At 37.7% G+C, this 17,420-nt stretch overlaps 1 protein-coding gene across 1 annotated transcript in view; it reads right to left on the bottom strand.

The window, feature by feature from the left end:
- LOC127639067 (dedicator of cytokinesis protein 4-like) overlaps nucleotides 1-17,420 on the bottom strand; it is a 130,041-nt gene that overhangs the window by 70,440 nt on the left and 42,181 nt on the right. Inside the window, exons 2-8 of the mRNA XM_052120906.1 lie at nucleotides 15,356-15,439; nucleotides 8,323-8,363; nucleotides 8,111-8,166; nucleotides 7,619-7,715; nucleotides 7,240-7,388; nucleotides 6,693-6,777; nucleotides 3,025-3,176 (exon numbers count right to left, since the gene is read on the bottom strand). Coding sequence (XP_051976866.1) covers nucleotides 3,025-3,176; nucleotides 6,693-6,777; nucleotides 7,240-7,388; nucleotides 7,619-7,715; nucleotides 8,111-8,166; nucleotides 8,323-8,363; nucleotides 15,356-15,439 — 664 coding nt within the window. The remainder of the gene's footprint in view (nucleotides 1-3,024; nucleotides 3,177-6,692; nucleotides 6,778-7,239; nucleotides 7,389-7,618; nucleotides 7,716-8,110; nucleotides 8,167-8,322; nucleotides 8,364-15,355; nucleotides 15,440-17,420) is intronic.

Raw genomic sequence — 17,420 nt, forward strand, 5'->3', positions numbered from 1 at the left:
AGTTTGAAATGGTTCTCTCAACCTTTAAATAAAACAGAAGTTACCACAGCATTTTTTAAAATATGACCCCAAGACCAGAAACATATTTTTAACCAAATGCAAATGTAAGCATTTGGCCAACGCATTGCCAACTACCCGGCTGAGCATGCTTAACATGCGCTCTTGCCTTACTTTGGCGGTAATAAACCTCAGTACTCAAGGGGGCGATCGAGTTACCTTCAAATGTCTGTACATTAAAGGTTTATTTTATAAGTTGTTATAGATACATTGAATGTATGTACTTGCCGAGTAATATTTTCTCCAAACTGTTGTTCCTACACTACAGTAGTTGACTTGAAAGAAAACTCACATTAGACGCAGACTTTTCACAATAATGTCTGCTATAGTGCCCTTTGTGGCAACATTGAGAATGCAGACATTTTAGAATGCAATGACACGAAATTGAGCTTGTGTAGTTAGAAGCACTTATGTTTGCATGCTTACCTAGAGTAAGTATCAGCCTTAAATGTTAAGACTTAAAAGGTACAATGGTAACACCATGGGATTTATTGAGCATGTCCCACGGTAATACCATGTTTTTAGTTTTTTGCATGTACTATGGTAATCCTACAAACATTTCCAGACCATTTACTATGGTAATACCATATTTTGGAGGGTATGTACCATGGTAATACAGTGGGATTTTGGGGCATATACCATGGTAATACCATGTTTTTAGTGCATGCATTATGGTAATATCATATTCTTTGGGTATGTGCCACGGCAATACCATGGGATTTTTGGTCATGTATCACGACTTACCATGTTTTTGTGCAATATAATACTATAGTAATTTCATGGTAATTTCAAAGAGTATGTATCAATCTTAAAATGCAAGAGCTGAATTTTAAAAGGTAAACGTATTCAGTAAAATGCATTAAGGTACAGTATATAATGTGGTATGCAGGTATACAGTACACAACTATGGGGTTTGTTGTATCAAAACATAACTTTAAACATGGTGGCATGCCCTATTACTGGAGTACTGACTTGGTACATACTCAAAAGTATGTACTTTCCACATAAACAGCATACAAAGCATTTTTAGTATTGAAGTATGCAAATTGGGATTCATCCTTAGTGGTTACCCACAGGGGCGAGAAACTGAGTAGCAATTTGTTTGAATCCACAGGAGCTGTCAGGCTGGAAAAGGAGCAATTTTGAAGCCGAACAAGTCTGGCAGTAAAAGAGTAGGTGCCATCATCTCATATGGACATAGGGACAAAAAATCCCATAGAGAATCCCAATCCAAAGAGAGACAAATAATTAACTGGAAACCAGCCAATCACCCAGGCAGGCAAAACAGTGATGGATGAGGGCCAAATTCAATACAATAGCAAGGACCAAAAATTAACTCTCGAATCGATGAATAGAGAGAAACCACTGAGACAATCTAAGCAGACACAACTAAGTAGCTGTTCAGACTGTTAGAGTTGGTAATTAACCATTAGATGAGATATACAGGTACACACACATACAGAATCCTTTTGGTGCTTCCAAATGCAGGTGTGCTTCCCTGGTAAAACAAAATAAAAACAAACTATTTATATGTTCATCTGTCTGGTAGCAGACAGAAACAAACACATGAGGAAACACATTTTATGAGGTTATGATTTATTTGCATATACTGACACCAGACACAAATAGGAAACGTTTACATAAGAGGAAGCCTTTGAATAGTGGAACTCCTCTTAACAAGGTAAAGAAAACATAAATACTTGGGATAATTGGTCGTTGCAGCCCATATCCTTAAGCATTAACATACCCACTGCTCACGTCATAATTATAATAATTTCCTTCCCAAAGCATTACATTATAAATTTGTACGCTTGAAAAACAAATGTAATTAACATTCCAAACTTGCAACAACAATTTGCAGATCTTCAAAAACCTTCAGTGCCAACCGCTTCATACCAACTGACAAATGTTAATGGTGATCGGTCACAGGTCGTCAAGCTTGAGAGGAGATTGGCTCACCTGATCAAGTGATGATCAGTTGGTGACTCAATCATTTGAACACTTATTGGTTAGATGATAAATTGAGCCAACAATGACTGGACAGACACTATTTTGACTGAACTGGTTATTGTCACCTAAGTGAGTAATGATTGGTTACAACTAACGGAGTAATGATTGGTTAGATAGAAACCCGAGTGAGTAATGATTGGTTAGATAGAAACCAGAGTGAGTAATGATCGGTTAGATAGAAACCAGAGTGAGTAATGATCGGTTAGATAGTAACCAGAGTGAGTAATGATTGGTTAAATGCTCACCTGAGTGAGTAATGATTGGTTAGATAGTAACCAGAGTGAGTAATGATTGGTTTGAATGTAACCTGAGTGAGTAATGATTGGTTTGAATGTATCCTGAGTGAGTAATGATTGGTTAGATGCTCACCAGAGTAATGATTGGTTAGATAGTAACCTGAGTGAGTAATGATTGGTTAGACAGTAACCTGAGTGAGTAATGATTGGTTAGACAGTAACCTGAGTGAGTAATGATTGGTTAGACAGTAACCTGAGTGAATAATGATTGGTTAGATGCTCACCTGAGTGAGTAATGATTGGTTAGATGCTCACCTGAGTGAGTAATGATTGGTTAGATGCTCACCTGAGTGAGTAATGATTGGTTAGATAGTAACCAGAGTGAGTAATGATTGGTTAGATGCTCACCTGAGTGAGTAATGATTGGTTTGAATGTAACCTGAGTGAGTAATGATTGGTTTGAATGTATCCTGAGTGAGTAATGATTGGTTAGATGCTCACCAGAGTAATGATTGGTTAGATAGTAACCTGAGTGAGTAATGATTGGTTAGACAGTAACCTGAGTGAGTAATGATTGGTTAGACAGTAACCTGAGTGAGTAATGATTGGTTAGATGCTCACCTGAGTGAGTAATGATTGGTTAGATGCTCACCTGAGTGAGTAATGATCGGTTAGATTGTTAGATAGATTGGAAGTCAGTAATGATTGGATGGATGCTCACCTGAGTGGTTTGCATTCTCGACTATCATAGATGAAGAAGAAGACCTCTAGTTCTTCGCCCAGGTTTGAGCTCATCAGACTCTTCAAATGGACAAACAGGTGATGTGTGCTGACAGGACTTGGAGTTTCTTTCTTCCTATGCCGATGCTCCATCTAGCCACACAAACAGATATGCGCATCATTATATGTGGCATATCCAGGTCATTTTCCATGAGACACTCTGATATTTGAGGGAAAATATAATTTATTAAAAGTAGCTTGATTCTCCAGTCACATCAAATGAGTATGCAAACATCAAATAAAAATGGTTTCTCTCTCACACTCTAATATGCCTAAAATAAGCATAAAAGTCTATGGATATTTGTGACAAAAACACATAGTCCACTTAATTCCAGAGGCACCGTGTTCTAAGCATGGCTCCTTTACAGCAGGTCATATTTAATGTTACCGTAAATATGATTATTCTTTGCAATGACACAAGAGAGCGGAATGTTAAATGCACACACAAACACACATGTAAATCAATCTGCACACATATGTCACTGTAAGCACACATTCACATTGCATACATTTTCCTGATGCTAGGCCCTTGGGAGCACTGCCTATTGGATTTAGCAAAGAGCTGCTGAACTGTGCCACATTCTGAATAAACATCTTTGTATGAGGACACCAAGGTGTAAACAGCCATGATGTGAAATATAAAAAGGCCAAAGGGGTGGCACATACAGTATGTTCCTGCCTGCTCACTGTGTGATGCTGCATGTGTGTGTTAACAGAAGGAAGGGGAGAAAAAAATGACCAGAGAGAGAAAAAATGAATCACTGACGAGACGTTGCCAAAGCCCACATTTGCGACAAGGTTTTACAGGGAATGAATAGGCTAAAAAGATTTTATTCAAAAAGGAATTTCAATAAAGACTTTATTCCTTCATTGGCATGGAAGGTTCTAGTCTCCTTAAACTTCTTAGTTTCACCTCAGAACTTTCAAACAAAGACCATCTGTACACTGAGCAAGTGTGTGCTAGGTCATAATGATCACAATCTGTGTCTGACTGCCTGATTTTAACCAAAACAAACCTTTGAGAAATTAAAACTTCAAGAATTATTGAAATATTTCACAACATGGTACTGAAAAGGGAGGTAACATTCAACAAATTGTGCACAGATATAGAAATTTAGATACTGACTGATTTTTTGAAGAATGGGAATTCTAATTTGCCATTCTACCTCATGATTTCATTAATACCCCAACTCCCCTAAAAACATAAACCAAAAGATAAACTAAACATAAGTGCTTAACAAAAAAAAAATACTATTTTTGATCATTTTAAGTAGGGCTGTTAATTTAATACGTTAATTCAGTGCGATACATTAATCGCAATGCCCCCAGACCGTAATAAGGAAGAGTCCTGAGAAATGCAAGCTTGTAGTACAACCTGTTTACTCCAGAGGGCTGTAAGTGAAATTTCAGCTGTGTGGCAACATGCAGTTTATACAGTGAAGAAAATATCCAGACAGCACAAAACAGACATTCGTTACGGTCTTGCGTTCAAAACACTTGAAGGAGTGCAAATCCGAACAAAGATCTCAAGATGTGTTCCAAGTATTAAACTATATTTAACTTGACACAGTGACTTAAAAAAATTATGTTTATGATGCAATGCACCAGAGACGCTACTCAAGCATGTCTGATGCAAGTGTACATTGACGGGTCCTTAAACAAGCCCTCATAATAAATCTCAAACTGATTGACAAATTCACTTGTGAAATGGATTGCTGTGAACTGTGTGCCAATGATTGACTTATGATCAATAATATGGTAGTAAACAATACATTGTATTCTAAAGCCGCTTTTTGTATTGTCTTATCAATGATTAACTCTTCTGCCACAAGAATGTAATGCATTTAAATTATCCGAATATCTTATATATATATATATATATATATATATAAAACTTTAAAATATTTAAAGATAACAATGTATAATTATTTCATCATTATATATTGAATTATTGTTATATGAGGGGCTTTCTCAGCAAATATTTGTATATGTGATTAATTAATCGGGACACCATATAATAAATTAGATTAAAAAATGTTATCGATTGACAGCCCTAATTTTACCTTTTTGGTTAAAACAACACCACATCTAGTCTCTCTCTTCAAATTCAAGTCGACTGATCACCCTCACTGAGTTTACTATAATGAATTGCTGGCTGTACATTATCCCTTACAAATTATTTTGTGCTAAAAAGTGATAATTATATTAAACCATGATAATGATAAAATCTAGAATATGACATGCTTCAAGCAATATTTAGACATTGGAAAATGTGTATGTACAATCGGAACAATGAATTAAGGGCTGAATGCATTTTTGCGCTAAAAAAGCGAACGTAACATTGATATCAATAAACATTTATTTTGACTTATTCTTTAAAAAAAAAAGCAAAAATCTTGGCACTGGAACCACAATGGAAGTGATTTTTTATGATAAATTAGTCACTCTTTCAAAGCTATAGCCACAAGACAAATGATATGCATGTAAAAATTGTTTTAGAATGATAAAATCACTTTCTAACCTTTTCTGTGTAAAGTTATAGAAAATTTTACAACTTAATTACCATGACGATCTACTGTCAACAAACCCTAAAAAAGTGTGCGTGGTGAGACAGTGTGACCTGATTCACTCTCACACTATTCATCACTCCACACTGGGTATGTGTCACAGGTAATGAGCTCAGTGTACACACACACACTCACACCTACACTAAAGCTCCATCCTGTAGTGCTTCCTATTCTATCATAGCTAAACTAGATGCATCATACCACAAAATAACCCAGATACGTCAACAAATGTTACAGAAAACTTTTTCCACTTAACACTACTTAAACTTTTAAAGTATTTCTTTTTCTAGGGTTCTCCAATTAATTGTACCATTGTTTTAATAAAGTGTGTTACACTTTGTGAGTCTTCCTGACTGTGAATCGGACTACACTAGTTATTCTGTTTGTTGGTTGTAGCATCCAACCAATTCCCAACTCTACTCTTAGGATCTTCTAATAAAGACATCATAACTTTATGGAAGCATTGGTGGTGCTACTAGAGTTTCATGCTCATATTTATCCCGTTTTGGCTGTAAGCAAATAGCAGGTTGCAAACACATGCCTTCTGTTTCATCTCACAGGTAGCTGATGTCAAAACACTGTCTGCCTGCCACATAAACCAAAGACAGGGTGCAGTAATGGAGTCTGTCTAGCAGCGGAGGGTTATTACATTACACAGGCCGGAGGACACTTCAGGTCACGTTTAGCAGAGGTAATGTTCAAATGTGCTTTGCACAAACCCATCACATCACAGCAGAGTCTCCCCGCTGTCAACAAACCCTCCGGCCGGCAACGACACTTCCGCATCCCATGACGACAGTCATTTTCTGGGTCGAATCTTGTCGGTGCTGTTTGGAATTACTGTCATTTTCTACCCAGGGGCCTGTTATGCAAGTTGATAGGAGCATGTGAGGCTTTCATCGCAAATGTCTTCCGTTTAACGAAACGGGATTCAGTGGCTAGGTAGTACATAGAGAGAAAACTTTCTTAGAAGATCAACCTTGAGTCAGGAAAAAAATGTGTTTGTTGTTGATACAGTAAACATTAGCAAGATGAAACGAACCAGTCGGTAGAGCTCGGTAACGCTGATTTCGTCCGGGTCGACCATGCTGAATTCTCTCCGGGGTACCAGGTCCAAACCCAGCTGCCTGTGAAGGCAAATAAATACAACACTCAGCATTTCATGACTGTTTCAATGCAGTTAACTTGCTGGGATTCCATGCAATACATTTTTTGGCTAATTTTGAATTTGCACCAAAGAAAATCTGAATGGAAAGCTTGACAATCTGAAAGTTGGCAAAATGTATAAACTAGACTAAGATGAATTTTGCTTTCCTCAAATAAGGAGAGAGAGGAAGGAGAAAAAAAAAATAAATAAATAAATAAAAAGAGCATTTTACTCATAATCATTATTCCATGCGACCAATTTTATAATTGTGAATTTGCACTTAAGAAATCTGAATGGAAATGATTAATTATACTTAATTTGTGGACAAATTCACTCTGAACTGAAGATGGATTTTCTGAACCTCTGCACAAGTCAAACAGGTTTTGAAAACTTTGTTTTTATTTATTTATTTGTCTTTGCAACAAGGGAATGTGGTACTAACTCATTCCCCCAGTCCAGTCGTGCTGTGATGTGCTGTTTGACGTCCCTCATGCGGTCATGAGTCAGGTGACCAACTAGAACCTGTCGCCTCAGATCCAAAATCTCATTCATAACGTGCCACAGTCTGTGAAACAGATCGCCTTCATTTTTCTACAAAGAGAAAGAAAAACGCATCGAAATAGTAAAGATACAGCTTTAACGACGGAGTATTGGCGCTCCACTGAAATATAATGAGCTGCTTTAAAAATAATTGAAAGAGATCCATTTTCCCCCGACAGCTGATGAAAGACAAATAATATATTCCACCCAACAGTGAATATGCACCCAGATTTCACATTTGGCTGTGGGTGGACTGCAGTGTTTGCACAAACAATGCTTACCACAAAGAGCTGCTTCCACATGGCACCCCAGTCCCTCAGTGTGGACGTCATCTCAGTAATGACAGAGTCTTCGGTTGGCACCACCAGCTCAAATTGCCTATGGGTCAAATGTGGGTGTTACACAAGGAATCAGTTTGCTGAGCTGTTCATTAAGTAAAATTCATTTGTTTGACATTGTTACAGTAAATTCATCTAGCATTATGTTGTGGTTGTTGTATGGGTGGTAATATTGGTGAACAGATGTTAACGACAAAAGAGCTGTGCCTGATTGCACTTTAGATTATTTTAAAAACACCTACGCTCTAGTTTAAAGCTTCCATTTATTTAAAGGGGTAGTTCAGCCAAAAGTAAAAAGGTTTTCATTAACTCTCAAATCTCGTTCATGCTTCCAGCATTTTTGGGTGAACTATCCCTTTACTAAAATGCTACTGTGAAAAAGTTTCATCCTACAGTCAAAGGGTCTGAAAATTGAGGGGATTCCCTTCAACTCACCCTTTATTCTTGATATGAGCATTTTTCAGATGGATGTAACTGCAAGGAAAAATCCCCTAAAAAAAGAGGGATCACATGTAAATGTGGTAAAGAAAAAGATTTTCAATCAAACAAAGGAAAATAAAATAAGTGTGAATACTTCTAATAATCTGAGTGTTTCAGAAACTGAAAATAGCAGAAACTCAATAATAGACAAAGAGACTGTCGCTTACCTTGGCATTTGGGTTCTTCAGGATGAATCCTCTGTACCAGCCTGAAACACAAAACATCTCTGTGACTTTCATCCTTCATATCAGCCTAATGTGTCTATAGGCTGAGCCGTTTTCTTGGAAAAATGGGACGGTATCTGACCAAAAAAAATAAATAAATGGACATGTTGGATATGTTCTCTTAAGTTCTCTGAAGAAACAATGTTTTGCATGTTTGTAAGTCTAAATGTGTACAGTAGTCAAGCTCAGTACCAGATCAACCGATATGCACCAAAATATTTTAGCCTAAATATTTTGGATTTGCGCAATTCAATTTCATAACAAAATTCCTTAGAATTGGGGATGTTCAACATTATTTCTCCAAAAAGTAAGATATTTGTACCCCTGTGCACATGCAAACTGTAGTCTGGATTTTTTTTATGGCAGTTTTGTAGCAGTGGCTTCTTCCTTGCTGAGCAGCCTTTCAGGTTATAATTCAATATAGGACTCGTTTTACTGTGGATATAGATACTTGTCTACCTGATACCTCCAGCATCTTTACAAGTTCCTTTGCTGTTGTTCTGGGATTGATTTGCTCTTTTCACACCAAAATACATTAATCTCTAGCAGACAGAACATGTCTCCTTTCTGAGTGGCAAGATGGCTGCATCGTCCCACAGTTATTATACTTGTGTACTATTGTTTGTAAGGATAAATGTAATACCTTCAGACATTTGGAAATTGCCCCAGTTTTTTTTCTGTAGCATGTCTTTTACTGTTAAAATGACAGAATGTTTTTTTACAGTGTATAGATAAAAAAATGTTTTTAATACAAGCACATCTTTACCCTACAAAGTAATAATAAAGTGCTTAAAAATACATTAAAGAATAAATGCATATTTTCCAATTCCACTAGTTTTCCTTGTACATGTCCATCATTGATGTTTGACAGTGTCACTCACTGATCCAGTTTCAGGTGAAAAGCGTGAATTTGCGCATATGCACAAGACCGTAAGTGGATGTTGAGTAGGTCAGGCTCTTCCATGTGTTTAACAGCGCTGATGTAGATCGCGACTCAGCATGAACATTAGGTGGGGTTATTTGATTGCCGAGTTCAGTTGTGACCAGAGCATGTGAGCACCGGAGAGCACCCTTTTAAAGATTTCGCTCCGCTCGCTCAGGCCGCTCGCTCAACCCAGAATGCGCTTTGTGATGTGCTGGTATGGGAAACTGCGAATTAAGCAATAGGCCAGAGTTTATGTCCTGTAGCTCTAACATTGTTTTAGTGAAGTTGCAAACCTCATAGCCTAAATAAATGCAAAGTATAAATCAAAGTTAAGAATGAGGGAATTGAAAGGGAGTGTGGAGAGACTGTGAGAATTAGCATATATTCCTTTTGGAATCACATAGCCAGAGAGCACGAGGTAGTGCAGCAAGTAGGCTACACTACTATTCGATAATACATTTATACATAAGTAGATAGTAAGATATCTTGTTGTTTTGCCATCATGTCAGTGCAGCTGCCAGCAAGATTCTGTGGGATAGCGAACATTAGAACAGCCTCAATTGAATATGTAAGCTTAATAATACTGTATATTGGCAAATAATTTTTCCTTGAATCCAGGCAAACACACACAAATCCCTGCAACAAAACCAAAAACGTGTGATCTTGCAGATCAGTGTGTCCTAATTTGCAGGCGGAGCATTCTGCTTCATGCCTCCATTGTACAATTGAGCATTGGATTAGTAAAGATTTCTGCTCTTGCATAGAGAATATCATAGCAGAATTAACTCACTTAATCGACCACCTGTTGCTTTCGATTTCTGTTTCAGGATAAAGTGGCACATGGTGACTGCTGGTCAGTTTAATACATATATAAATCCATGGTTAAACCTTGCTGCACACATATAGAGTGTATGCAAAAGATATGATCGTTTGATCAGATTCACTTTATAACGCTTTAAAAATATCAAGGAAAAACAAAGGGGGTGCATGGTATCTACTAATATAATAATTATGATATAATTAACCACAGTCCTTTTGATTGCATATGATTTGTTAGAATGGGCAGCAACACCTCCTCGTCACTGACCCTCAACACTGGAGCCCTGCAGGGCTGTGTTCTCAGCCCACTCCTGTATTCACTGTACACACATGACTGTTTGGCAAAACATAGCTACAGTGCCATCATTAAGTTTGCTGACGATACGACGGTGGTAGGTCTGATCACTGACAATGATGAAAGAGCCTACAGAGAGGAGGTGCACACTCTGACACGCTGCTGTCAGGAGCACAACCTCTCCCTCAACATCAGTAAGACCAAGAAGCTTGTGGTGGACTTCAGGAAGAAAGACGGAGAACACAGCCCCATCACCATCAAGTAGCACCGGTAGAGAGAGTCAGCAGTTTCAAGTTCCTCGGTGTCCACATTACTGAGGAACTCACATGGTCCGTCCACACTGAGGCCGTTGTGAAGAAGGCTCACCAGCGCCTCTTCTTCCTGAGATGGCTGAGGAAGTTTGGAATGAACCAACACATCCTCACACGGTTCTACACCAGTACTGTAGAGAGCATCCTGACTGGCTGCATCACCGCCTGGTATGGCAATAGCACCGCCCACAACTGCAAAGCCCTGCAAAGGGTGGTGCGAACTGCCAAACACATCATCGGAGGTGAGCTTCCCTCCCTCCAGGACATATATACAAGGCGGTGTGTGAAAAAAGCTCGGAGGATCATCAGAGACTCCAGCCACCCGAGTCATGGTCTGTTCTCACTGCTACATCAGGCAGGCGGTATCGCAGCATCAGGACCCGCACCAGCCGACTACATGATAGCTTCTTCCCCCAAGCAGTCAGACTGTTGAACACTTGATCTAACACGATCAATAATTAGCACTGCTCTTTATTCATCTATAATCTCACACTGGACTATCAACATTTTTCTCCTCAATACAACTACTTATATATATTTCATATACTCTTACTTATTGTATATTGTGTATTCTATATTGTGTGTATTGTTTACTGTACATAGTATATAATTATTGTGTTGTGTAAGTATGTTGTTATTGTAATTGGTATATGTCTCGTCACTGTCATGACTGCTATGTTGCTCGGACCTGCACACAAGTATTTCACCTACTGTTGCACTTGTGTACATGTAGTGTGACAATAAAGTGATTTGATTTGAAATGTACATAGGGCTGGGCGATAAAACGGTATCAGTATTTACCAACGGTACAACTTTATCGATAACGATATAAAAAATGTTCGATATAATGCTTGATAGTTGAGGGTTATTGAGCGGAGTGTCACACCGCTCCTCTCACATGATCTGATTGTGACTAATGATAAGCAGCCTCACAGCCTCTGCACAGCCAGCACAGGAAAACTCTCTTTATAATGTGTTAACCACGAAAGCAATCGCTTCATCTCTTCTGATAATGTGGACTTTAATAGGCAATAAAGAAAACCTAACTGTGCAATAACATTTGAATTTTTAACACTGTATTCATTCATGAATGTGAACGGAGATATTTTGCCCTATTGCGTTTGTTCGAGTGGCCACACACATATTGTATAAAGAGTTGTGCATCTCAATTATAAGCCGTTACCGTCAACAGCTATTTATCATCAATCATCAGCCACAGCATGTTTACATTAAATGTAATTAAACCAGAATCTTTTCACATCTTTTTCACAATGCATTTTCTCCACGTCAGTGTTCCAGATATCAGATTTTTAAAGTAACAAGTTTTGATCAGATTTTCAGCTTTTTTTTCTCTTTCGGCTGAAAACCGGAAATAGTATTTTTTGGCCAAATATTTCCACCAGCTGAACTTTCGGTGCATGCCTAGAAATCACAGAGATCACATTTTCTCCCCATTCTGATGATTGATGTGAATATTAACTAAAGCTCCTGACCTGTATCTGCAAGATTTTATGCACTGCACTGCTGACACACGACTGGCTGATTAGATAATCGCATGAATAAGTAGGTGCACGGGTGTTCTGTGCTCAAGTGCCAAGTGAGTATTTTTCTGTGATTTATGTGAATGTGATTTAATAAAATGTAATGATAGCAAAATTGCTGACACTAACATTTATTTTCAACCAATATTTCCATTGACAAAGTTTTCAGTTGATTACAGTAATGACTCAAGAGAAAGCTAACCAACAAAAACAACATCTGCTGATACCAATAATCTCAAAATGAGCAAATATTGGTTGATTCATCAGCCAATACATTGGTTTTTCATCACTCAGTTAATTTGAGAGTATTTGTGATTGCATGAAAGCAAAAAATATTAGCACACTAACCAAGCAGAATCACATATTCGAGTTACAGCTAGTCAGCAAATGCAAAAATGTTTGAAAGCAACATTTTCTGTCTGCTCATCCGTAGCACTTAATGCGGTCTTCAACCACTTCGCTTTCACAAACACAAACCAACCACAGCAGATCTGAAAATCTCCAGCACTGTTGTTCTTCTGTCCACAGCTACAGTAACTGCCAACCACGATCTGACATATTTTCCACATGTCAATAAAGCTACAAAGTTCCATCAAAATCACTCTTCTGAAAACATTGTCTTCCAATCGATCATCCATGTACAAAAATCTAAACAAATCCTCTTATGAAAAGCCAGTTCATGCTTTGAGTTAAAGAATGAGTGTACAAATGTCCTGGCAGTGAGTCGAGAAACATTGTTTCAAGGTGTGAAAGACAGGGTGCTCAATCAGCTCCACTCTTACAGTAAACAATGTAATAGAGTTATTACAGCAGCTCTAAGGGTCAAATATCAAAGCAAGAAGCTCTTTGCTGTAAACTAACACCTCCACTGTTTGCAGTGAGGAACTATTGATTATGTAGTTTCATATAAACTACATTTCTACCCAAAGGTTTGTGTTCTCTTAGTCAACATTTTTGGATCCTCTCCAGTTAAAAAAAACCAACTCTCAAACTCACAAAACAGGAAGTGTGCTCACCCAAAGAATAAAGGAGTGTGTCTTCAAAGGGTGGAAACAGGAAATTAGATCATGAGAGGAAAAGTCGAGAGCGGATCACAAAAAAAGTCCAGTGCACATTTTCAGATCCTCACACTTGCTACACAATAATAACAATACTATAAGAGCAACAAGAGGTTGCACAGGTGTTTTTGGAACCAACTCCAATAAAATGAAAACCCTACTTAAAAGACTAATTACACCAGTTTCCATGCTGGTTGAGGCATGTTTGGTGCTGGTCAAGCTGATGAGCCAACATGGCAGGGCTCCAGACTAAAAAAAATGACTCCGGAGCCATTGGCTCCTATACTGAAACATTAAGGAACCAAATGGCTGTTTTTAGTCAACAAATCACAGAATTGCTCAATTTAAATTGCTGTTCAGAAACCAGACAGAAAGCTGAAGGTAGACAGCTGATAAGTCATTAATTGGAGGTTAAATAAACAGTATATATAGTTGAGAAGAGAAGTTTGTCTCATAAATGTTCACAACCCTTTCATAATTTCTATAAATATAAGAGATCAAATATGTTTTTTTAAATAGTACTGCTCTTCAGAATCTACATTACAGATATTTACATAAAGTATAGTATGCATATTAGTGTGTTGTCTTCTTGAGCATCAATGAATTTTTGCACCTTGTGTAATAGTTGTGTACAAGACAAAAGCTTGATATATATATGTTTAAATTGTTTTAATGTACTGCCTTAGTCTTTCTTTACTGTTACCGGATAGTCCAGCCACAGAGACTATAAGAGTGCAAATTGAATGAAATTCCAGATGCAGTTATTGTGCTACTCCAATCCCAATCAATAATTACCAGAAGAGAAAAGTGGTACATAATGTGGGACGTTTTATTATAAAGAAGCCCGAAAAACAGACTCTTATTTTGAAATGTCTATGCTCCTAGTTGTGAACTCACTGGCACCATGGCTTTGCTCAGAAAGTGACTCTGATTTAAACTGCTAACTTGAGGTCCTGAGTTCAAATCCTCAGTTCTTTTCAGGTGATTCATGAAAAAAAATGAATCACAGTTCAAAAGAGTCATTCGTTGAAGACTCTCTCGTGCTAGGTTTGCTGTTGTGTGGTGCAGTGAGCTCATCGTAAACAGAATGGGTGAAAAGGGGTGCGAGACAAACCGGTGTACAATTTAAAGATGAATTCAATAACTCTCAATATAACATCTGACGAAACAGCCTATGAACGCACACAACCAGACTGTCGCCAATGGTGACTAGATTTTAAATTGTCACAATCAGTTACATTTGGTCACATTTGTGACAATTTTATTCGCAGAAGAGCCCTGCATAGACATTCTGTGCAACATAAAAAAAATTTAAAATGACAACATCGCTGAAAAAAGTCTGAATTAGCGGAAATCTTAAGACATTAAGAAAGTTCTTAAGTTTAAATTATAAGAACTGCAAGAAAGTGTCTACTGTAGCTACAAACGTCAATGGACGGTTAAAGAAAAATATAGTTTCAGGATTACTAAGTATTCTTAATAAAAAAATTAATAAAATGAAAACAGCAGTTAAGAAGAATTTTATTCTTAGGTATTTTTGGTGAATCTGGCCACATCTTAAATAATCATATAAAACCAGCATTAACTTGAGCATGGTGCTAGGAAGTGTAATCAACCTTGAAATCATGATCGCCAAGGAGACTGCTAATGTCAAGTTTTATAGTGAAAAAGGAATTACATGTTGGTCTGTTCTCACCCAAGAACAAATAAGATTGCTTCAGAAGACATGAATTAAACCATTGGAGTCATAAGGATTACTTTTATGTTGCCTTTATGTGCTTTTTAGAGCCTCACACTTTTGGTCATCATTCACTTACATTGTTTGAACCTACAGAGCTGAGATGTTCTTCTAAAGATCTTCGTTAGTGTTCTACAGAGGAAAGAAAGTCATACACACCTGGGATGGCATGACGGTGAGTACTGTAAATAATGTTTGGGTGAACTATTCCCTAACGATGGTCCAAACTTGTGTAAAAACCCAAAGATGGAAGTTTGAAGGACAGTGGCTGGCATTAGCGTTCATTTACCTTCACATTTCTCCAGGATCTGCACCGTATCCCCGATCTCCAGGGGCAAGCCATGCTGTACCGTCCCCCGGAAACTGACCAGCACTGCAACACAAAAACATCCATCATGTTTCAGTGCGAATTGTGGAAAACCAACAGCTCATCTGTCATTCCATTCATCCCTGTTTAAAATTAGATACATTTTCAAAAGCGTGGTATGAGAAGTTCAATCAAGCAATCATAGAAAACATTACATTTTTGCATGGCACCCACTGTGAGCAAATAATAGCAGATTTGAGCTGACGTTTAGTGTCATTGGAATGCTTAATGAAAGTTAAAAGTGACCTGGATTCTGAGCCTCTGTTCATAAAAGGCTCAGCTGAGAAGACTTGCAGCAATGCTTGTACTTTGATATACACGTGAGAAGAAACTTTTAAGTTAAAGGGAGAAGAGAGGGAACCAAATCTTGCTCTGAACTGAGTTGTGTGTAGAGAAAGGACGAAAAGGAAAGAAAGCTAGATTTTCTAAAGAGAAAATGTAAGTGGTGTTTGCTCATACAAAAGGGTTTTTGCCAAGATATTGCGATGCAGTTGCAAATGTGTTCTAGGTGGTTTTTAGTGCCTTGATAACAGAGACTATTTAGACCAAGACAGAGCACGGGTATTAAAATCAATGGGAGTAATTGGAAAGCCTAATATGGCAGATATAGGAAGTCCCGCCTTACACTGGCAAGCCAAAAACTTGCACTTTTTAATGTAATCTAAGCTGAATAAACACAATTTATGAAACCATTGTTGTCAGATTTAACTGCTGATTTGAATATGTTCTATGATAGTAGTCTTGACCAACTGTTTTGGAGATTTCAGTCTTTCTCCAATTCAAGTGGACAGGAGCTGTACTTGTATCCATAGAAAATAGCTGCTCGGGAGCATTCAGAACATGGCAACCAAGTGTACTGACTTCTCTTGAAAGGGACTTTGCTTGCTAGGTAGTTAAGGTGTTCAAGGTGGTTACTCGTTTAAAATGATAAATCAATAGATAGGCCTATAATGTATAAAATTAAGGTAATAAGTATCTGGACACTTTCTGGTTGTCAAACTTTAGTAGAAAATGTCCATAGTTGCTACCAGTTGAAAAAGTACAGGGTTCGACAATAAGGACTACCCGATGGTTCGGAGCCATTGTGAGAGGGAACTGGGCCGATGCCAGAACTTTCACTTGCCTGTTCAGGCCAGTACTGCAATTATAACGTTAGTACACACAGAAAAAAGGTGTAGGAGTACAAAAATCACATGGAGCAAACAGTCTTCCAACCAAACACTCGGGGACGAGCACGTGTGCAATTACATTGAGAGTGCAGATATGAGTGAGCGCATAATGAAAAAAACCCACTACATGATTCTCGGAGCGGGATTGTACGTCTTAAGCAATATTTTAAATATCTTCCCACATTCCTTGTTCAAGGTGAAGGAAATTCCCAAATTTTTTCATTTTAACATATTGGTGAAAATTAATAATCCACTCACATTGTAGGAACACAAGAAATTGACAGTTTATTTCGGTTGGACTGTAAATCCATCTCGAACTGTACCTCTCTATCATTATCTCTCTCTGTGCAGTGTGCTTAATGTGCATGAGCACTTGTATAGAGAAAGAATGCTAATATTTTTCACAAAAAAAAAATAATCAAATTTTAGAGAATAATCGCTGATGAAACTTAAACTTTGTTAAACCCCGGTTATGCACATGGCTGGAAATCTGAGGCGCTCAGTTTCCAAAAATAAGTACATTTAACAACTATGTAAAGTTTCAAAATGTAATTATTATTTTGACATGCTAATGGCATTTGATTTGAAAAGAAGAAAAATCACTATGGCCATTATTATAATCAGATCTGTTCAGCACAAAGGAGACATATACAGATCAGCCAAAACATTAAAACCATCTGCCTAATACTGTGTAGGTCCCCCTCATGTTGCCAAATCAGTGCCAACCAGCATCTCAGAATAGCATCCTGAGATGATATTCTTCTCACCACAATTGTACAGAGTGGTTATCTGAGTTATCATAGACTTTGTCAGTTCGA

The sequence above is a fragment of the Xyrauchen texanus genome, chromosome 47, assembly GCF_025860055.1.
Source record: "Xyrauchen texanus isolate HMW12.3.18 chromosome 47, RBS_HiC_50CHRs, whole genome shotgun sequence".
NCBI lineage: Eukaryota > Metazoa > Chordata > Actinopteri > Cypriniformes > Catostomidae > Xyrauchen > Xyrauchen texanus.